At 43.6% G+C, this 23,387-nt stretch overlaps 1 protein-coding gene across 1 annotated transcript; it reads left to right on the top strand.

The window, feature by feature from the left end:
• Positions 1-964: 964 nt before the first annotated feature.
• On the top strand, positions 965-10,099 carry g6pc1a.1 (glucose-6-phosphatase catalytic subunit 1a, tandem duplicate 1). The gene is made up of 5 exons (XM_070444845.1): positions 965-1,302; positions 1,487-1,596; positions 8,349-8,454; positions 8,828-8,943; positions 9,498-10,099. Exons 1-5 carry the CDS (start codon positions 1,085-1,087, stop codon positions 10,004-10,006), a joined length of 1,059 nt encoding a protein of 352 aa, XP_070300946.1. The 5' UTR covers positions 965-1,084; the 3' UTR covers positions 10,007-10,099.
• Positions 10,100-23,387: the final 13,288 nt, after the last annotated feature.

The following is a 23,387-nucleotide window of genomic DNA, read 5'->3' as shown; positions in this document are numbered from 1 at the left end:
ATATATATTGACAATAAATACGCCCATCCTTCGACAACTTGCAGACCATAATCTGTCAGTTATATAATACATTTCTGACGACTTTGTGAAAATTTAGTCTGGACAGAATCCTGCAGCTAGCCCACCTGGTCGGTTACATAAAGGAATCAATCATTAAATGGTTTTGGACTCACTCAGGAGATGCTGAGAAGATAACTTACCAATAACACTAGGTCCTAGATATGGTACTCACTGTACTGTAAATAAGTCTGATAAGGCAACCCCCAAGCCAGGGTTTTATCTCGGAAGGAAATAACCAATGAACTGTTATCATTATAGCAGGTCACAAAGTCAATAGTGAATTTTCAATGGATTTAGTTCCATTCGTTTCACATGTCAATGATGGATGTGGTTGAAGTAGTAAGACATAAATAGGTCAATCAATTTTCATTGGACTGCCTGAAGTGTCCTTGCTACAATCCTCACCAAGAGACGTATAGTCATGAAGTGGAAAAACGTTCACTCACCATTGCACAGTCATCCTGTTTCAGGGGCTAGCGTATCACTCCAGAGCTCCAGAGTTTACCGCTTTTGGGAGCAGGAGCTCCATGGAGGGGTGTAGGCTCAGTGGCGGACTTACCATTAGGCAACAATATATAGTATGAACATGGCATAAGTCAAGGCAAAATGTGTAGAATTTCCGGAAATAAGCTTTAAAACTGCAACATTTTCTCTACTCATAGCAAAATGTGTAGAATTGCTGCAAATGTACTTTAAAATGATAGATATATATTTTATCTCCACCGCCATTCAAATGTTTTGCCCACAAGGTGGGGTGGGGTTAACCAAATATCACTTAGGCCGGGGGCCACAGACTGGCCTCCAAATCACCAAGTCTGCCCATGTGTAGGCTAAAGGTCAGGCAGTGTGTCTGCAACATCCTCCTGGAAGCAAACAAATGCCCTAACCTTGAATAAAGTCCAGTGGGAACAACAGACTGCATGACAGTCCTGGAGCTCAAGAGGACCGCTCCTGACCATTCTCCAATCCTCGCCCAGCTTTGGTGTACCTTCCCTGGGGACTGATCTGGATCCACACCACAGTCATGGATCTTTTCCACAGCTGGGGGGTGGAGGTGGCCGTCCATCTGCAGACCCAGTATGGGCATTATGAGGGCTGGTTTAGTCTAGCCTCTACAGTGGCTGACCTGCATACCACCTTCTTTTGTTTCTTCCCAGTCTGGTTCTATCTGCGCAGGGACGTGGGTGTAAAGCTCATCTGGGTGGCTGTCATCGGGGACTGGCTCAACCTGGTCATGAAGTGGTAAGTAACGGATTAAWTTGGTTTTCTGACATTTGTTTTTCATGGATTTTGGTACACATTGCGATTTAGTACACATAAACAAAAACTTACGCTGACTTCAACATAATTTAAAACTGAAATTGTCATGATATATTACAAAGTCGGGACTTTCAAAGAGTTGAATGATGTTCCCTCTCCATGGCAGGGTTCTATTTGGAGAGAGACCCTATTGGTGGGTCCATGATACCCGTTTCTATGGGACAGATCCAGCCCCTGCCTTAAAACAATTCCCCATCACCTGTGAAACTGGACCAGGTAGGCAATGCCATAGATAGATGTGTGCCAGACTCTAGCATGATTATCACTCAATACACCTCAAAATATTGGCAGTCTTGGCAAGTGGAAGCATTATTCAAATCAAATGTTATTTGTAACATGCGCCAAATACAACAGGTATTCACCTTACCGTGAAATGCTTACTTACAAGCTCTTAACCAACAATGCGAGGGGGGGGGGGGGGGGGGGGGGGGGGGGCGTACGCACAAGAGGTCAAACGATTATGATTTTTCAATACCGATCCAAATTATTGGAGGACCAAAAAAGCCGATACCGATTAAATCGGCCGATTTTTAATGACAATTACAACAATACTGAATGAACACTTATTTTAACTTAATATAATACAAAATTCAAAAGGCACTCGCCCATCTGAGCAATCTTATTTGCAGGTACAATGGCAACAATTGAACAAGATGAAGGAAAAAGGAAACCGCACACTGCTCTTGATAGTATCACCGATATTTAATAAGCTTAAGTATCGGCCTCACGGCCTTCGTCAGAGCTTTTAATATTCGTCAGAACTTAATATAATACATCAATAAAATCAATTTAGCCTCAAATAAATAATGAAACATGTTCAATTTGGTTTAAATAATGCAAAAACAAGTGTTGGAGAAGAAAGTAAAAGTGCAATATGTGCCATGTAAGAAAGCTAACGTTTAAGTTCCTTGCTCAGAACATGAGAACATATGAAAGCTGGTGGTTCCTTTTAACATGAGTCTTCAATATTCCCAGGTAGAAGTTTTAGGTTGTAGTTATTATAGGAATTATAGCACTATTTCTCTCTATACCATTTGTACTTCATTAACCTTTGACTATTGGATGTTCTTATAGGCACTTTAGTATTGCCAGTGTAACAGTATAGCTTCCGTCCCTCTCCTCGCTCCTACCTGGGCTCGAACCAGGAACACAACGACAACAGCCACCCTCGAAGCAGCGTTACCCATCGCTCCACAAAAGCCACTGCCCTTGCAGAGCAAGTCTCAGAGCGAGTGACGTTTGAAACGCTATTAGCGCGCACCCCGCTAACTAGCTAGCCATTTCACATCGGTTACACCAGCCTAATCTCAGGAGTTGATAGGCTTGAAGTCATAAACAGCAGAGCTGCTGGCAAAACGCACGAAAGTGCTGTTTGAATGAATGCTTACGAGCCTGCTGGTGCCTACCATCAGACTGCTCTATCAAATCATAGACTTAATTATAACATAATAACACACAGAAATACGAGCCTTAGGTCATTAATATGGTTGAATCCGGAAACTATCATCTCGAAAACAAGACGTTTATTCTTTCAGTGAAATACGGAACCGTACCGTATTTTATTTAACGGGTGGCATCCCTAAGTCTAAATATTCCTGTTACATTGCACAACCTTCAATGTTATGTCATAATTACGTAAAATTCTGGCAAATTAGGAGGCCCAAACTGTTGCATATACACTGACTCTGCGTGCAATGAACGCAAGAGAAGTGACACAATTTCACCTGGTTAATATTGCCTGCTAACCTGGATTTCTTTTAGCTAAATATGCAGGTTTAAAAATATATACTTCTGTGTATTGACATTAAGAAAGGCATTGATGTTTATGGTTAGGTACACATTGGAGCAACGATACGCACCGCATCGATTATATGCAATGCAGGACACGCTAGATAAACTAGTAATATCATCAACCATGTGTAGTTAACTAGTGATTATGATTGATTGATTGATTGTTTTTTATAAGATAAGTTTAATGCTAGCTAGCAACTTACCTTGGCTTACTGCATTCGCGTAACAGGCAGGCTCCTCGTGGAGTGTAATGTAATCAGGTGGTTAGAGCGTTGGACTAGTTAACTGTAAGGTTGCAAGATTGAATCCCCCGAGCTGACAAGGTAAAAATCTGTCGTTCTGCCCCTTAACGAGGCAGTTAACCCACCGTTCCTAGGTCGTCATTGAAAATAAGAATGTGTTCTTAACTGACTTGCCTAGTTAAATAAAGATTAAATATAGGTGTGAAATAAATAAAAATAAATAAATCGGCCAAATCGGTGTCCAAAAATACCGATTTCCGATTGTTATGAAAACTTGAAATCGGCCCTAATTAATCGGCCATTCCGATTAATCGGTCGACCTCTAGTACGCACTACCCTTATATGGTCAGACGCCGAGCAGTTGCCATACCAGGCGGTGATGCAACCGGTCAGGATGCTCTTGATGGTGCAGCTGTAGAACTTTTTGAGGATCTGGGGACCAATGTCGAATCTTTTCAGTCTCCTGAGGGGGAAAAGGTGTTTTCGTGCCCTCTTCACAACTGTCTTGGTGTGWTTGGACCATGATAGTTTGTTGATGATGTGGACACCAAGGAACTTGAAACTCTCGACCCGCTCCACTTCAGCCTCGTCGATGTTAATGAGGGCCTGTTCGGCCCTGCTTTTCCTATAGTCCACGAYCAGCTCCTTTGTCTTTCTCACATTGAGGGTTGTTGTGGCACCACACTTACAGGTCTCATCATTGTTGGTGATCAGGCCTAACACTGTTGTGTCGTCAGCAAACTTAAATCAAATCAGATCAAATTGTATTTGTCACATACACATGGTTAGCAGATGTTAATGCGAGTGTAGTGAAATGCTTGTGCTTCTAGTTCCGACAATGCAGTAATAACCAACGAGTAATCGAACCTAACAATTCCACAACTACTACCTTATACACACAAGTGTAAAGGGATAAAGAATATGTACATAAAGATATATGAATGAGTGATGGTACAGAACGGCATAGGCAAGATGCAGTAGATGGTATCAAGTACAGTATATACATATGAGATGAGTAATGTAGGGTATGTAAACATAAAAGTGCATAGTTTAAAGTGGCTAGTGATACATGTGTCACATAAAGATGGCAAGATGCAGTAGATGATATAGAGTACAGTATATACATATACATATGAGATGAGTAATGTAGGGTATGTAAACATTATATTAAGTGGCATTGTTTAAAGTGGCTAGTGATACATTTTTRMWYAMWTTYCATCAATTTCCATTATTAAAGTGAGCTGGAGTTGAGTCAGTATGTTGGCAGCAGCCACTCGATGTTAGTGGTGGCTGTTTAACAGTCTGATGGCCTTGAGATAGAAGCTGTTTTTCAGTCTCTCGGTCCCTGCTTTGATGCACCTGTACTGACCTCGCCTTCTGGATGATAGCGGGGTGAACAGGCAGTGGCTCGGGTGGTTGTTGTCCTTGATGATCTTTATGGCCTTCCTGTGACATCGGGTGGTGTAGGTGTCCTGGAGGGCAGGTAGTTTGCCCCCAGTGATGCGTTGTGCAGACCTCACTATCCTCTGGAGAGCCTTACGGTTGTGGGCGGAGCAGTTGCCGTACCAGGCGGTGATACAGCCCGACAGGATGCTCTCGATTGTGCATCTGTAGAAGTTTGTGAGTGCTTTTGGTGACAAGCCGAATTTCTTCAGCCTCCTGAGGTTGAAGAGGCGATGCTGCGCCTTCTTCACAACGCTGTCTGTGTGGGTGGACCAATTCAGTTTGTCCGTGATGTGTACGCCGAGGAACTTAAAACCTACTACCCTCTCCAATACTGTCCCGTCGATGCGAATAGGGGGGTGCTCCCTCTGCTGTTTCCTGAAGTCCACAGTCATCTCCTTTGTTTTGTTGACGTTGAGTGTGAGGTTATTTTCCTGACACCACACTCCGAGGGCCCTCAACTCCTCCCTGTAGGCCGTCTCGTCGTTGTTGGTAATCAAGCCTACCACTATAGTGTCGTCCACAAACTTGATGATTGAGTTGGAGGCGTGCATGGCCACGCAGTCGTGGGTGAACAGGGAGTACAGGAGAGGGCTCAGAACGCACCCTTGTGGGGCCCCAGTGTTGAGGATCAGCGGGGTGGAGATGTTGTTACCTACCCTCACCACCTGGGGCCGGCCCGTCAGGAAGTCCAGTACCCAGTTGCACAGGGCGGGGTCTCGAGCTTGATGACGAGTTTGGAGGGTATTATGGTGTTAAATGCTGAGCTGTAGTCGATGAACAGCATTCTCACATAGGTATTCCTCTTGTCCAGATGGGTTAGGGCAGTGTGCAGTGTGGTTGCGATTGCGTCGTCTGTGGACCTATTGGGGTGGTAAGCAAATTGGAGTGGGTCTAGTGTGTCAGGTAGGGTGGAGGTGATATGGTTCTTGACTAGTCTCTCAAAGCACTTCATGATGACGGAAGTGAGTGCTACGGGGCGGTAGTCGTTAAGCTCAGTTACCTTAGCTTTCTTGGGAACAGGAACAATGGTGGCCCTCTTGAAGCATGTGGGAACAGCAGACTGGGATAAGGATTGATTGAATATGTCCGTAAACACCAGCCAGCTGGTCTGCGCATGCTCTGAGGACGCGGCTGGGGATGCCGTCTGGGCCTGCAGCCTTGCGAGGGCTAACACATTTAAATGTTTTACTCACGTCGGCTGCAGTGAAGGAGAGTCCGCAGGTTTTGGTAGCGGGCCGTGTCAGTGGCACTGTATTGTCCTCAAAGCGAGCAAAGAGGTTATTTAGTCTGTCTGGGAGCAAGACATCCTGGTCCGCGACGGGGCTGGTTTTCTTTTTGTAATCCGTGATTGACTGTAGACCCTGCCACATACCTCGTGTCTGAGCCGTTGAATTGCACTCTACTTTGTCTCTATACTGATGCTTAGCTTATTTGATTGCCTTGCGGAGGGAATAGCTACACTGGTTTTGGAGTCGTGTTTGGCCACGCAGTTGTGGGTGAACAGGGAATACAGGAGGGGACTAAGCACGCACCCCTGAGGGGCCCCAGTGTTGAGGATCAGCGTGGCAGATGAATTGTTGCCTACTCTTACCACCGGGGGGGTGGGGTCAGGAAGTCCAGGATCCAGTTGCAGATGGAGGTGTTTAGTCCCACGGTCCTTCACTTAGTGATGAGCTTCGTGGGCACTATGGTGTTGAACGCTGAGCTGTAGTCAATGAACAGCATTCTAACATAGGTGTTCCTTTTGTCCAGGTGGGAAAGGGCAGTGTGGAGTGCGATTGAGATTGCATCATTTGTGGATCTGTTGGGGTGGTATGCAAATTTGATTGTGTCTAGGGTTTCCGGCATGATGGTGTTAATGTGAGCCACTCGGGGCTGGGTTTCCCTTTGTAGTCCGCAATATTTTTCAAGCCCTGTCACATCCGACGAACATCAGAGCCGGTGTAGTAGGATTCAATCTTAGTCCTGTATTGGAACTTTGCCGGTTTGATGGTTCGTCTGAGGGCATAGCGGGATGTCTTATAAGCGTCCGGATTAGTGTCCCGCTCCTTGAAAGAGGCAGGTCTAGCCTTTAGCTCGGTGCGGATGTTGCCTGTAATCCTTCTACACCTGCATTGCTTGCTGTTTGGGGTTTTAGGCTGGGTTTCTGTACAGCACTTTGAGATATCAGCTGATGTAAGAAGGGCTATATAAATACATTTGATTTGATCCATGGCTTCTGGTTGGGATATGTACGTACGGTTACTGTGGGGGCGACGTCATCGATGCACTTATTGATGAARCCGGTGACTAAGGTGGTATTTTCCTCAATGCCATTGGATGAATCCCAGAACATATTCCAGTCTGTGCTAGCAAATCAGTCCTGTAGCGTAGCATCTGCGTCATCTGACCACTTCGGTATTGAGCGAGTCACTGGTACTTCCTGCTTTAGTTTTTGCTTGTAAGCAGGAATCAGAAGGATAGAATTATGGTCAGATTTGCCAAATGGAGGGCGAGGGCAAGCTTTGTATGGGTCTCTGTGTGTGGAGTAGAGGTGGTCTAGAGTTATTTATCCTCTGGTTGCATAGGCTGGTAGATATTAGGTCAAACGGATTTAAGTTTGCCTGCATTAAAGTCCCCGGCCACTAGGAGCGCCGCTTCTGGATGAGCATTTTCTTGTTTGCTTATGGCCTTATACAGCTCGTTGAGTGCGGTCTTAGTGCCAGCATCGGTTTGTGGTGGTAAATAGACGGCTATGAATAATATAGATGAGATCTCTCTTGGTAGATAGTGTGGTCTACAGCTTATCATGAGGTTTCTACCTCCGGCAATCAATACCTCGAGACTTCTTCAATATTAGACATCGCGCACCAGCAGTTATTGACAAATAGAGTCACACCCCTGCCCCTCGTCTTACCAGACGTAGCTGCTCTGTCATGCCGATGCACAGAGAAGCCAGCCAGCTCTATATTACCCGTGTCGTCGTTCAGCCACGTCTTGGTGAAACATTAGATATTACAGTTTTTAATGTCCCGTTGGTAGGATGGTCTCAATCGTAGATCGTCCAGTTTGTTTATCAATGATTGCATGTTGGCCAATAATTCGGAGGGAAGTGGTGGTTTACCTACTCATATGCGAATTCTTACAAGGCATTATTTGCTTGGCCTGTATGTCATAAATGACTGATACCAGTACTATAGGGCCATAACACCTTTGCACTTATCGATTCCCATTCCACAGGGTAAATACATAGAGAATAATCTTATCTGGAAAGGAATTCAGTTGGTAGTGTAGTGTGTAATTTTTGTTTAGCTAATTGCATCTTCAGGGTGTGTGTCCACTGTCTAAATAAGACAACAAAACAGGGATGGGAAAGAGGTGTAATGTGATGATGGGAAAATAATGCAGACGATAGCTGCTGAACAAAGGGACTTTGCCCAGATATTCGTGCTTTAGCCAACTCTTATAACCGAAATGGTTCATGAAGCCAAAGTGTGCTGTTTTTCATAGGAAGCCCTTCGGGTCATGCCATGGGCTCGTCTGCGGTGTGGTACGTGATGATAACAGCTGTCTTCTCAGTGGCGGCAGAAAGACGGTTCCCCCCTCTCCTGTACAGGTGGGTCAAAAGAGAAGTGGAGTCAATGGTGTTGTTACTGCTTATACCCAATTCAGTGCTTTCAGATCCACACAAAGTGCCTAGGGGTTAGGGCAGGGGTGGGAAAACTATGGCCTGCCAGCCGATGTTATGCGTCCAGCGAGGGAAATTAGTATTTTGGTTTAAAAAACCACTCAGGCTATTCTTGAACATCTGAAACTACTGTAGATAGAAAGTATGTAGAAATGTCGGACTTATATATTTTCAATTAACTGCCCTTTTTCTGGACCTCAAATAGATTTTTTGGAGGACAAATCTGTAAACAAAAACTTGGTTAGGGGTTAGGATCTATTGTTGTTTTGGAGCAGGGCCTTAGTGTCTTGTTCTTCCCCAGGTTCTTGCAGGTGGGGCTCTGGATGCTGCTGTGTACAGTAGAGCTGCTGGTGTGCATGTCCAGAGTCTACATGGCTGCCCACTTCCCGCACCAGGTCATCAGTGGGGTCATCACAGGTCAGAGAACCAGGGCTTGACCGAGATTTCAAGATGCAGCTTGTACCCCTAGCAGGTTGTGCTGACCTGAACCGTACTGTGCAGGTTTGGTTATTTTCCTTTCACGTTGTCGTCCTTTCCAGAAACTGTGGTGAATGCGCAACCAGGCCAACACAGTACACCTCGGATTGGCTCGGTTTGGATCAGCAAGTACACTGTAAAATAATCCTGTTGTTTTTACAGTAATTTACTGACAGAGAGTAAACTTTACAGTAATGTACTGTTAAACCCAAGTTTCTTTGGAAATTACAGAAATGTACTGTTAAACCCAAGTTTCTTTGGAATTTACAGTAACATACTGTACCTTTTACAGTAAATATTTTACAAAAACTTTACAGCAATGTGCTATTAAACCAAAGTTTCTTTCGAATTTATGGTAAAATACTAAAACTTGTATTTTACAGTAACTGGCTGCCAGTAAGTTATCGTAAAACAACTAGATTGTTTTTTACAGTGTAAGAGGGGTATCAGGTTTTGATTTTGTTCTAAAATGTTCTTGTCTATATCCATGGCAGGTATCATGGTGGCTGAGACCTTCTCCAGAGTGCAGTGGATCTATGGAGCCAGTCTGAAGAAGTACTTCTACACCACCCTCTTTCTGCTCTCCTTTGCTGTGGGCTTCTATGAGCTGCTGAAAGCTATAGGCGTGGACCTGCTGTGGTCCCTGGAGAAAGCCCAGAAGTGGTGTGTGAGAGCCGAGTGGGTCTACATGGACTCCACCCCCTTCGCCAGCCTCCTGCGCAATATGGGCACCCTGTTTGGCCTGGGCCTGGGCCTACACTCACCCCTCTACACCGAGAACAAGAACAGCAGCATCCCCTTCAGGGTGGGATGTATCACTGTCTCTTTATTGTTGCTACAGATTCTGGATGGCTTGACGTTCTCCTCCAGAGACCAGGCAATGTTCTATGTGTTGTCATTTAGTAAGAGTGCTGCTGCTCTCTTCATTCCCACAGCTCTGGTTCCCGGAGGACTCTCCTGGATCTTCCCAGGTAGTGGGGCGGCTAAGATGAAATTTTCATAACAACCGTTCACTTTATGATAAAAGCCCCACATTTTGCAGAGGTAGATTTATGTACCCTGAAATAATTTACATATCAGGCCATGGCAGCCATCTTACAAAATGGCCACTGAAAGTAACACAACATTTTACAATTCAGAAGTAGTGTTTTGATATAACTGCACCAAATGTGTTACAGAGGTAGATGTATGTACCCCGAAAATATTTACAGTATATATGGAGTCCCCACAGATTTGGCCCCTGGGGCCACAGCAGACATTTGACAAAATGCCAACATATGCCAACACAGCACCAAATATGCTACATAGGAACATTGATGTACCCCGAAAGGATTAAGAAATGGAAACCCCACAGATTTGGCCCCTGGAGGCCTCTACGGGGCCATGTCAGTCATTTTGCAAAATGGCAACATATTGTAAAATTGTTTTACAATGCAGAAGGACTGTTTTGAGATAACAGCACCACATTTAGTACAGAGGTAGATGTACAGTGCTTTCAGACAGTATTCATACACCTTGATTTTTTCCACATATTGTTGTGTTGAAGCCTAAATTGAAAATGGATTACATGTATTTATTTTTATCTCACACAATACCCCATAATGACAAAGTATATTTAGGCTTGCCATAACAAAGGGGTTGACTCAAGACCATGTGGTATTGTGTGTAGGCCAGTGACCAAAAATCKCAATTTAATCCATTTAAATTCAGTCTTTGACAAAATGTTTTGGGAAAAAGTCAAGGGGTGTGAATACTTTCTGAAGGCACTGCATGTCAGGGATGTGCAACTTTGATGGTGGTCTGGAGTCATTATGAGGGGCTGCAGTGGCTCGTAGGTCTGCGTACCCACACATCCACACTGTGGCGGAGAGAAGATTTTACAGTTGTAGAGCGCCTTTCAAGCAATTCTAAACATTTTGGCATAGGRTGGAGGCAAACGTTTGCAGTTGTAGAGCTCATTTCAAGCAATTTTAAACATTTTGCCATAGGATGGAGGCAAACGTTTGCAGTTGTAGAGCTCATTTCAAGCAATTTGAAACATTTTGCCATAGGGTGGAGGCAAATGTTTGCAGTTTTTAATATGACGACTTATGATCAATGGGCCTCACCCCGGTCGGTAATTGCTTACTACAAGTTCAGATAGCTAGACTAATTTACCAATGACATGAGCTAATGAAGAGACTGCTGATGCACAACTAAATTCCAAAATTGAACCTTGTATATTGTATTATTCTAACTCTTAGTTGAGACCCTGACTGAGCATCCCCCCCACCCCGATTTTAAATTGGTCCATGGGATGTATGCATCCCGCGGGCCACCAGTTGCCTATCCCTGTAGATGCTGCAATGTAGCTTCTGATGGAATCCTATACATTCAAGACTTATAGATGGATATGGTTCTGCACAGGTGGTGAATATGATCATGCATCTGAAAAGTTTGTAATATTGCAGGTAACCTGGTTGATTTGAAGGAAGTTAAAGTGTTTGACAATTTTTGTGTTTGTATTTACTAGATATTGTGAACAATTTTGCCGAGATGAACTAATGAGTAAAATCAGACAGAGGTTTTTATACTTTTGAGTTTGATTGTTCTTCCGAGAAAGATTCGGTCCAGCTTTTCTTCTCTGTGTCCTGTTTTCCCAAAATGCCAATGCTGATTAATTTTCACCAGAGCCAGGCATTAAACATTAACTACTAGGCCATCATTCCTCAGCTCAATACATAGCAACACTCGTTCTCTGTACCTCATGGCCACTGATGCAGTACTTTATGTGTGCACCACGTGTGTCTGTGCATTAGTGATACATACCCAGTATACTGTATCAAACAAACATACCAGCAAAAACCAATAAAGACTGGACTTTACTGTGCATTGTCACATGTCAACACTACCGTACAAAATCACCTTAACTTGACCCCAATATCAAGTCGGTGACAATCCAGCCTATCAGTGACTAGTATTGTGACGGACATGCATATTTACTATGGTGACATAATACTGTATATCCATCCATCCTAGGGTTGCAAAGCTACCAAAGTTACTGGAATATTCGGTAATTAATAGGTCATCTATGATAACTGGTAATTTATACATTAATATATATTTTTTTAAATTCATACCTACTCATTGTTTATATCTGTGTCCATAGTATCCATGAGTTATAGTGGATAGACCATATGGTTCAAGAGAAARTTGCCTAACCCTTTAGAACCGAAAAGAATTCTAGAATGCTGCTGTAGATTAATGAGAATTTTAAAGCTCATTTTCTTACACATTTCAAACAGACAGATATAGCTCAAAAACAAAGAACAAATGACAAATACAAGTTAAGTTAGTTTTAACCTCTTCTTTAACATGACACCAAATTCATGTCAATAGGAATAACACAAATGTTGTCTTCAATTGTGTAAAGACACTCACTTTCAAAAAACTATTAACACACAACACAAAACTCTAAAGTATTTAAATCAAATCGAACTTCATTTGCCACATGCGCCGAATACAACAAGTATAGACTTTACCGTGAAATGCTTACTTAYAAGCCCTTAACCAACAGTGCAGTTCAAGAAGAAAATATTTACCAATTAGGCTAAAATAAAAAGTAATAATTAAAAGTAATACAATAAGAATAACGAGGCTATATACAGGCTAGTTGAGGTAATCTATAAACGTAGGTGTGGGCGAAGTCACTATACATAGGTAACAAACAAACAGCGAGAAGCAGCAGTGTACAAAGGGGGGGGGGGTCAATGTAAATTGTCTGGTGGCCATTTTTATGAATTGTTCAGCAGTCTAATGGCTTGGGGGTAGAAGCTGTTGAGGAGCCTTTTGGTCCTAGACTTGGCGCTCCGGTACCACTTGCCATGCGGTAGCAGAAAAACTGTCCATAACTTGGGTGACTGGAGTCTCTGACAATTTTATGGGCTTTCCTCTGACACCGCCTGCTATATAGGTCCTGTATGGCAGGAAGCTTGGCCCCGGTGATGTACTTGGCCGTTCGCACTACCCTCTGTAGCGCCTTACGGTCAGACGCCAAGCAGTTGCCATACCAGGTGGTGATGCAACCGGTCAAGATGCTCTCAATGGTGCAGCTGTAGAACCTTTTATCTTCTTATGGCTGGGGGCAGTATAAGTGCACCTCTGGGCACCCAGAGGTGCCCAGATAACGTCCTGCTACTCAGTCCCAGTTGCTAATATATGCATATTATTAGTAATTTGGATAGAAAACACTCGGAAGTTTCTAAAACTGTTTTGAATGATGTCTGTGAGTATAACAAACTCACATGGCAGGCAAAAACCTGAGAAAAAATCCAACCAGGAAGTGGGAAATCTTCCTGGTTGGGAAATGAGAAAATGAGGAAATGAGATTGGTCGTTTTTCAACTCATTCCCTATTGAAGATACAGTGGGATATTGTCATGGTGCACTTCCTAAGGCTTCCACCAGATGTCAACAGTCTTTAGAACCTTGTTTGAGGCTTCTACTGTAAAGGAGGGGCTCATAAGGGCTCTTTGAGTCAGTGGTCTGGCAGAGTGCCACAGGCTCGTGACGCTCGTTCACGTGAGAGGTAGCTCGCGTTCCATTGCTTTTTCTACAGACAAAGGAATTCTCCGGTTGGAACATTATTGAAGATTTATGTTAAAAACATCCTAAAGATTGATTCTATACATCGTTTGACATGTTTCTACGGACTGTAACGGAACTTTTTGACATTTCGTCTGCTCCTAGTGAACGCGCTCATGACTTTGGATTTTTTACAAAACACTAACAAAAGTAGCTATTTGGACATAAATGATGGACATTATCGAACAAAACAACATTTATTGTGGAACTGGGATTCCTGGGAGTGCATTCTGATGAAGATCAAAGGTAAGTGAATATTTATCATGTTATTCTGATCTTGTTGACTGCACAATATGGCGGATATCTTTTTGGCTGTTTGGGCTCTGGGCGCCGTACTCAGATTATTGCATGTTTGCTTTTCCGTAAGCTTTTTTGAAATCTGACACAGTGGTTGCATTAAGGAGAATTGGATCTAAAATTCCATGTATAACACTTGTATCTTTGATCAATGTTTATTATGAGTATTTCTGGAAATTGATGTGGCTCTCTGCAAAATCACCGGATGTTTTTGGAACTACTGAACATAACGCGCCAATGTATACTGAGATTTTTTTTATATAAATATGAACTTTACCGAACAAAACATACATGTATTGTGTAACATGAAGTCTATGAGTGTCATCTGATGAAGATCATCAAAGGTTATTGATTAATTGTATCTCTATTTCTGCTTTTTGTGACTCCTGTCTTTGGCTGGAAAAATGGCTGTGTTTTTCTGTGATTTGGCGGTGACCTAACATAATCGTTGTTGGTGCTTTCGCTGTAAAGCCTTTTTGAAATCGGACACTGTGGTGGGATTAACAACAAGATACCTTTAAATGGTATAAGATACTTGTATGTTTGAGGAATTTAATTATGAGATTCGGTTGTTTGAATTTGGCGCCCTGCACTTTCACTGGCTGTTGTCATATCGATCCCGTTAGCGCAGGGGTGTCAAAGTCAAATGGACGGAGGGCCAATAAAAAATTTAGCTACAAGCCGAGGGCCGGACTGTTCGAATGTTCATTGAAATTTTTTTAAATGACGCATATAGTCTAGTGAACCTAATTGAACCTACTGAAAACCTAACAAATATTCCAATATGATCAGATAATAAAGCAATATTTTCTTATGGCTCTGTCAGTAATCTTTAATTTTCAACAGACACAAAAGACAAATTTCCTTTATATAAAAATCCCCATAACATGAACATTAAATGAAAGAAACCGGTATCAAGGCACCATCAGTAGCCTATATTTTCTATTTTAGCAAAAGTGGGCTAAATTTACTTCAAAGAAAAAAACAATAATAGCAATTTTCACATCCACTCAACTGAATATTTTTAAAATATAATTGGATTGAAATACAATAAAATAAAGTGCAAAAATCTATTAATCAAAAACAACACTTTGTTTAAGGAGAAGTAACATGCAGTGAAAACAAATATTAACTTTAACTTTTAACTTGAACTGAGTAAAAACTCTAAATATGTGATTGCACAGTAATGTTCACTTGTTTGAGGGTTGAGGGTGATACTTGTGGTGTCCCATCTTTTCCACAAGTTCATCAATGTTCGGGTAAGGCTCTGAGCTGAGGAAATCCTCAGAATTGAGTGGAGGTGTTCAGCAGTAAGTCGACTTCTGTGTGATGTTTTGTTCAGGTTCATCAAAGAAAACAGTTGTTCACACAGGTATGTGCTGCCAAACATAGACAACGTTTGAGCAGCCTGGATGCGCAGCTGGGGCATTGTGTCGGGGAGGAAACGGGCGAACTCCGCAGCACCCACTGCCGCATATTTTGCCCTCAGTGCATCATTGCATTGGAGGTCAATCAACTCCATTTGGAGGTTTGGGGTGAGCTTTCCACGTCAACAGCAAATGGGTTACCGAGCAGTTCCAACCTGCTTTTGTGCTTCAAAGTCAGCAAATCGGCGTCGAAAGTCAGCGGCAAGCATACCTATTTTATCAGCCAACTGTGCGCTCGGGACGCACTGGTAGAGAGCTTCTCTTTCATGGTCTGGCAGCTGGAAAGTGGCTCAAATTTCTTTCCGCATCTGCGTCTCCCACAGAGTCAGTTTGGTTTTTAAATGCCTTCACTGTACTGTACATATCAGAGATGACATGATCCCGACCCTGCAGCTGCAAGTTCATTGCATTCAGATGACTCGTAATGTCACACAGAAAAGCCATTTCACACAGAAACATTTCGTCTCGGAGTTGTGTTGTGTCTTTCCCTTTGCTGTCCAAGAACAGACAAATCTCCTCACGAAGCTCGAACATCTTTGAAGCACCTTCCCTGGCTTAGCCATCGCACCTCTGTGTGATAAGGCAAATCACCATGCTCCGTTTCTAACTCCGTCAGAAATGCTTGAACTGGCGGTGATTCAAACTTTGGCTCTGATAAAGTTAACTGTGCGCGTGATGATGCCATTACATGCTCCATTTTCAAGGCTTTACCGCACAACGCTTCCTGGTGTATGATACAATGATAAGCTGTCAGCTCACCTGTCGCGTTTTCCTCTTGCATCTTTTCCCGTATCTTCGCCACCAGTCCGCTCCTGTGTCCACACATCGCAGGTGCTCCGTCGGTTGTCAAACCCACGAGTTTTTCCCAAGGCAGCTCCATCTCATTTACACATCTTGACACCTCTCATACAAATCATGCCCCGTAGTTGTGCCATGCATAGGACGTAAAGCCAAAAACTCCTCTGTCACGCTTAGGCTGGAGTCACTCCGCGGATGAAAATTGACAACTGGGCAATGTCAGAATGTCGGTGCTCTCATCCACAGCCAAGGAATATGCAATGAAATCTTTTCCCTTTTTCACAAGCTGCTCTTTTAGATTGATGGACAACTGGTCTACTCTCTCGGCAATGGTGTTTCTGCTCAGACTCACATTTAAAAAGAGTTGCCTTTTTCTGGGAAACTTCGTCACAAACTTTAATCATGCAGTTTTTGATGAAATCCCCCTCCGTAAATGGCCGGGCTGATTAGCGATCTCTTCTGCCAAATAAAACTGGCCTTGACAGCAGCCTGGCCTTGTGATTTGGCTTTTTTGAACAGAGCCTGTCGAGATTTGAGGCCTCGTTTTAATTCCTCTGCCTTTTGTAGCCTTTGTTCCATGTCCATATTCTTGTTTGTCCGCGTGTTTCGTTTCATAATGTCGTCTCAGATTATACTCTTTCAGTACCGCCACACTTTCTCCACACAGAAGACACACAGGTTTTCCAGCTACCTCCGTGAACATATACTCCGACTCCCACCTTGTTTGAAACCCCCGGTTCTCAGTGTCCACCTTCCGTTTTGCCATTTTTGATGGGTATCTGAAAGTTAATTTTACTGTGATGCTGACGACTGCTGTGCCAATAAATATTGAAATGAAGCAGCCTACTGCTCGGTGCGTCACCGTTGCATTGTGGGAAATGTAGTATTGGTGCGTGTAAAAGATCTGCGGGCTGCCGGCTTGCTGCGGTCTGCGGGCCGGTTCTAATAATAAATCAAGATCATCCCAGGGGCCGAAAAAACCTTCTCGCGGGCCGGATGTGGCCCGCGGGCCTTGACTCTGACATATGTGCGTAGCGGGATCTCAGCCATGAACTGGGGACCAATGCCAAATCTTTTCAGTCTCCTGAGGGGGAAAAGGTTTTGTTGTGCTCTCTTCATGACTGTTTTGGTATGTTTGGACCATGATAGTTCGTTGGTGATGTGGACACCAAGGAACTTGAACTCTCGACCCGCTCCACTACAGCCCCGTCGATGTTAATGGGGGCCTGTTCGGCCAGCCTTTTTCTGTAGTCCACGATCAGCTCCTTTGTCTTGCTCACATTTAAGGAGAGGTTGTTGTCTTGGCACCATGCTGCCAGTACTCTGACCTCCTCCCTATAAGCCATATCATCGTTGTCGGTGATCAGGCCTAACGCTGTTGTGTCGTCAGCAAACTTAATGAGGTGTTGGAGTCGTGTTTGGCCACGCAGTCGTGGGTGAACAGGGAATACAGGAAGGGACATGTACACACCCCTGAGGGGCCCCAGTGTTAAGGATCAGCATGGCAGCGTGTTGTTGCCTACTCTTACCACCTGAGGGTGGCCCGTCAGGAAGTTTCTAGGATCCAGTTGCAGAGTGTGGTGTTTAGTCCCAGAGTCCTTAGCTTAGTGATGAGTTTCGTGGGCACTATGGTGTTTAACAGCATTCTCACACAGGTGTGCTTTTGTCCAGGTAGAAAGGGCAGTGTGGAGTGCGATTGAGATTGCGTCATCTGTGGATCTGTTGGTGTGGTATGCGAATTGGAGTGGGTCTTGTTGATGTGAGCCAAGACAGGCCTTTCAAAGCACTTCATGGCTACCGACGTGAGTGCCACGGGGCAGTAATCATTTAGGCAGGTTACCTTCGCTTCCTTGGGCACAGGGACTATGGTGGTCTGCTTGAAACATGTAGGTATTACACACTCAGTCAGGGAGAGGTTGAAAATGTCAGTGAAGACACTTGACAGTTGGTCTGCGCATGCTTTGAGTACACGTCCTGGTAATCGGCTTTGTGAATGTTGACCTGTTTAAAGGTTTTGTTCACATCAGCTACCGTGAGCGTTATCACACAGTCATCCAGAACAGCTGGTGCTCTCGTGCATGGTTCAGTGTTGCTTGCCTCGAAGCGAGCATAAAAGGCATTTAGCTCATCTGGTAGGCTCGCGTCACTGGGCAGCTCACGTCTGGGCTTCCCTTTGTAGTCCGTAATAGTTTTCAAGCCCTACCACATATGATGAGCATCAGAGCCGGTGTTGTAGGATTCAATCTAAATCCTGTATTGACGCTTTGGTTGTTTGATGATTTGTCTGAGGGCATAGCAGGATGTCTTATAAGCGTCCGGATTAGTCTCCCGCTCCTTGAAAGTGGCAGCTCTAGCCTTTAGCTTGATGCGGATGTTGCCTGTAATCCATGGCTTCTGGTTGGGATATGTATGTACAGTCACTGTGGGGACGATGTCATCAACGTGTATTTTTCAATGCCATTGGATGAATCACCGGAACATATTCCAGTCTTTGCTAGAAAAACAGTCTTGTAGTGTAGCATCCGCGTCATCTGACCACTTCCGTTTTGAGCAAGTCACTGGTACTTCCTGCTTTAGTTTTAGCTTGTAAGCAGGAATCAGGAGGATAGAATTATGGTCAGATTTGCCAAATGGAGGGCGGGGGAGAGCTTTGTATGCATCTCTCTGTGTGGAGTAAAGGTGCTCTATGATTTCCCCCCCCCTGGTTGCACATGTGACATGCTGGTAAAAATTTGGTCATAAGCGGTCTTCGTGCCAGCTTCATTTTGTGGTGGTAAATAGACGGCTACGAATAATACAGATGAGAACTCTCTTGGTAGATAATGTGGTCTGTATCTTATCATAAGGTACTCTACCTCAGGCAAGCAATACCTCGAGACTTCTTTAATATTAGACATTTGCGCACCAGCTGTTATTGACAAAAAGACACACACCCCCACCCCTCGTCTTACCAGAGGTAGCGTCTGTTCTGCTGGTGCATGGAAAATCCCTGTAGGTCTATGTTGTCCATATCTTCGTTCAGCCACGTCTCGGTGAGACATAAGATGTTACAGTTTTTAATGTACCCTTGGTAGGATAATCTTAATAGTAGGTCATCAACTTTATTTTCCATTGAGTGCACGTTAGCAAGAAGAATTGAAGGCATTAGGAGTTTACTCGCTTGCCTCCGGATTCTCAGAAGGATCCCCGATCTGCGGCTCCTTTTCTGGCATCTTTTCTTCACGCAAAAGGTGTGGATCTGGGCCTGTTCCAGTGAAAGTAGGATATCCTTCTCGTCGGACTCGTTAAAGGAAAAAGTTTCTTCCAGTCCACAGTGAGTAATCACTTTTCTGATGTCCAGAAGTTCTTTTGGGTCATAAGAGACGGTAGCAGCAACAATATGTACACAATAAGTTAAAAAATAAGTTACACAAAACGCCAAAAAAATAACAAAATTGCACAATTGGTTGGGAGAATGTAAAACGTGTTCTTCGGCGCCATCTTTTAATTTTAGTACATTTGAATAAATTACTTAAAATGTACCAAGTATAATATATTACACTTATAAATATTATTTACATATAAATATTTTTAAAAGGATCCAAAATGTGACCAGAGGACAATACCCTAACCACAAAGTAGGCTATTTGATTGACAATGATTATTGTAATCGTAACAAATAAAAAACAAATAAACAAATAAAAAATGCAAACAGCTATTCAGAGACTATTTCAAAATGTTGATAGCCTCCCTCAATAAGATGTATTACAGCCTAAGCCTGACACAAAATGTAGAAATAGCAGCCTACTTTGACAACAACTCAGTGAATTGGATGTGGTGGCAGACAGGTTTTTAAAAGCAACTCCTAGCAACACATTTTGCTACTTTAAAAAATGTATTTTGAACTTTTAGCAAAATGTATTTTGAACTTTTAGCAACTTTTGAAAAGTGGCTCAAATGCTAAAATGCACGCATTTTCCCTCTAAATGACACAAAAACGTTTTTCTCTGTCACACACTCAGTCACAACACACGTGCCTGGCTGCAAAAGTGCATTGTGAGTGACGTCAGCAGCAGGCGCTCAGCTCGTGCACAGGCAGCAGCAGGCCAGCAGCAATATGTTAGTATATTATGTAAGTTTGTAATAGTGTGTTATATGTGAAAATCTGTTCGTATTATAAATTGTATTTGAATGTTTAAGGACTCTTGGAAGATTAGTCCAAATGGGGACTAAAAGAGATCCAAAGAAAATAAAATTTGTTGGCAACGCTGGTCGCTACAGGCCCATTAGTTTTCTTTGTAGCCTCGTTTGAATGTTGCGGTTGCGCATATTTGTACGGAATGGGGTGAGTTTACGTTACAGTGTGCCAATGTTAGCTAATTAGTCACGAAGCGGGGACAGTTTCCATCGGTAGAAACAGGACAAAACAATCAGCTTGTAGCTGGCTATGTAAACAAATATCAYTACACAATATCATATGAGCTCCACTGCGCAGGCATCTACCCTAACACTACAGCTAAACTGTCAAATAATAGAAAACAAAGCAATGTATAGCCTATGAATATCTTTCCCTAGCAAACATAACAAACTATGACCTAAACACAACAGATAATCTCCATTCCGGTGGCTAGTTTAGGCTCAGAAAATCAGCTAGTTTGTGAAATTTGAGGTCGACGCTTCGCAAACGCAGCCCAAATATACCAACACACACTTTTTCTGTTTGGCAGAGCTAGCTAGCTAGCTATAGCAAGCAGCCATTACCATATGAATTACATAAGTAGAAACAAGACAAAATAACCAACTAGCTGACGATATACAGCTAAACACTACAACTATTTCCAAGAGACAGAGAGCAATCCTGCTCCACTGCTGATGAGCTCGCCTGTAGGCAACCAAATGATCATGACAGGATTTTCTAATCTGGGAGCTATTCCCAGAACTTCACATCATCAAACTTCAACAACACTGTTTAAAAAGTGCAAGGAGGACGTGTCCGAATCCGTATCATAAACCAAAATACACTACATTACCAAAAGTAATGTAGTGTAAAATCATGGGCATTAATACAGAGTTGGTCCTCACCTATAACAGCCTCCACTCTTCTGCGAAGGCTTTCAGCTAGATGTTGGAACATTGCTGCGGGAACTTGCTTCCATTCAGCCATAAAAGCAGTAGAACACTGATGTTGGGTGATTAGGCGTGGCTTATGGGTCAGCATTCCAATTCATCCCAAAGGTATTCGATGGGGTTTAGGTCAGGGCTCTGTGCAGGCCAGACAAGTTCTTCTACACCTTATCTCGACAAACCATTTCTCACTTTGTGCAAGTGGCATTGGCATGCTGAAACAGGAAAGGGCCTTCCCCAAACTGTTGTCACATCATCTAGAATGTCATTGTATGCTGTAGCATTAAGATTTCCCTTCACTGGAACTAAGGGGCCTAGCCCGAACCATGAAAAACAGCCCCAGACCATTATTCCTCCTCCACCAAACTTTACAGTTGGCACAATGCATTGGGCCAGGTAGCGTTCTGCTGGCATCCGCCAAACTCAGACTCACCTGTCAGACATCCAGAAGGTGAAGTGTGATTCATCACTCCAGAGAACGTGTTTCTACTGCTCCAGTCCAATGGCTGTGAGCTTTACACCACTCCAGACGATTATAGGCATTGCGCATGGTGATCTTAGTCTTGCGTGCGGCTGCTCAGCCATGGAAACCCATTTTATGAAGCTTTCGACAAACAGTTCTTGTACGTTGCTTCCAAAGGCAGTTTGGACCTTGGTAGTAAGTGTTACAGATGATTTTTACTTGCTACGTTCTTCAGCACTCGGAGGTCCTGTTCTGGAAGCTTGTGTGGCCTACCACTTTGCGGCTAAGCCGTTGTTGCTCCTAGACGTTTCCACTTAACAATACCAGTACTTACATTTGACCGGGGCAGCTCTAGCCGGGCAGAAATTTGATGAACTGACTTGTTGCAAAGGTGGCWCGTTGAAAGTCACTGAGCTCTTCAGTAAGGCCATTCTACTGCAAATGTTTACCTATGTGTTCGATGTGTGCTCGATTTTGTGTGCTCAATTTTATACACCTGTCCCCAACGGGTGTGGCTTGAAATAGCCAAATCCAGTAATTTGAAAAGTGTCCACATACTTTTGTGGAATTGTCCATAGGGCTCCGAGACAGGATTGTGTCTGTGGAAGGGTACCAAAATACTTCTGGAGCATTGAAGTTCCAAGAACACAGTGGCCTCCATCATTATTAAATGGAAGAAGTTTGGAACCACCAAGACTTTTCCTAGAGCTGGCCGCCCGGCCAAACTGAGAAATCGGGGGAGAAGGGCCTTGATCAGAGAGGTGACCAAGAACCCGATRGTCACTCTGACAGGGCTCCAGAGTTCCTCTGTGGAGATGGGAGAACCTTCCAGAAGGACAACTATCTCTGCAGCACTCCACCAATCAGGCCTTTATGGTAGTGGCTAGACGGAAGCCACTCCTTAGTAAAAGGCACATGACAGCCCGTTTGGAGTTTGCAAAAAGGCACCTAAAGGACTCAGACCATGAGAAACAAGATTCTTTGGTCTGATGAAACCAAGATTGAACTCTTTGGCATGAATGCCAAGAGTCACGTCTGGAGGAAACCTGGCACCATCCCTACGGTGAAGCGTGGTGGCAGCATCATGCTGTGGGAGTGTTTTTCAGCGGCAGGGACTGGGAGATTAGTCAGGGTGGAGGGAAAGATGAACGGAGCAAAGTACAGAGAGGTCTTTGATGAAAACCTGCTCCAGAGCGCTCAGGGCCTCAGACTGGGGCGAAGGTTCACCTATCAACAGGACAACGACCCTAAGCACACAGTCAAGACAACGTAGGAGTGTCTTTGAGACAAGTCTCTGAATGTCCTTGAGTGGCCCAGCCAGAGCCCGGACTTGAACCCGATCTAACATCTCTTGAGAGACCTAAAGATAGCTGCGCAGCGACRCTCCCCATCCAACCTGACAGAGCTTGAGAGGATCTGTAGAGAATGGGAGAAACTCCCCAAATGCAGGTGTGCCAAGCTTATACTGTCTTACCCAAGACTCGAGGCTGTAATCACTGCCAAAGGTGCTTCAGTAAAGGGTCTGAATACGTATAACATTTACATAGTTAATTTATTTTTATACATTTGCAAAAATGTCTAAAAACCTGTCTTTGCTTTGTCATTATGGGGTATTGTGTGTACATTGAATAGGAAAAAAACGATTTAATCCATTTTGTCCAATTACTTTTTAGC

This window comes from Salvelinus sp. IW2-2015, linkage group LG8 (genome assembly GCF_002910315.2).
Source record: "Salvelinus sp. IW2-2015 linkage group LG8, ASM291031v2, whole genome shotgun sequence".
Lineage (NCBI taxonomy): Eukaryota > Metazoa > Chordata > Actinopteri > Salmoniformes > Salmonidae > Salvelinus > Salvelinus sp. IW2-2015.
Note: the sequence above shows the minus strand (reverse complement) of the source record. Positions and strands in the feature narration are given on the sequence as shown.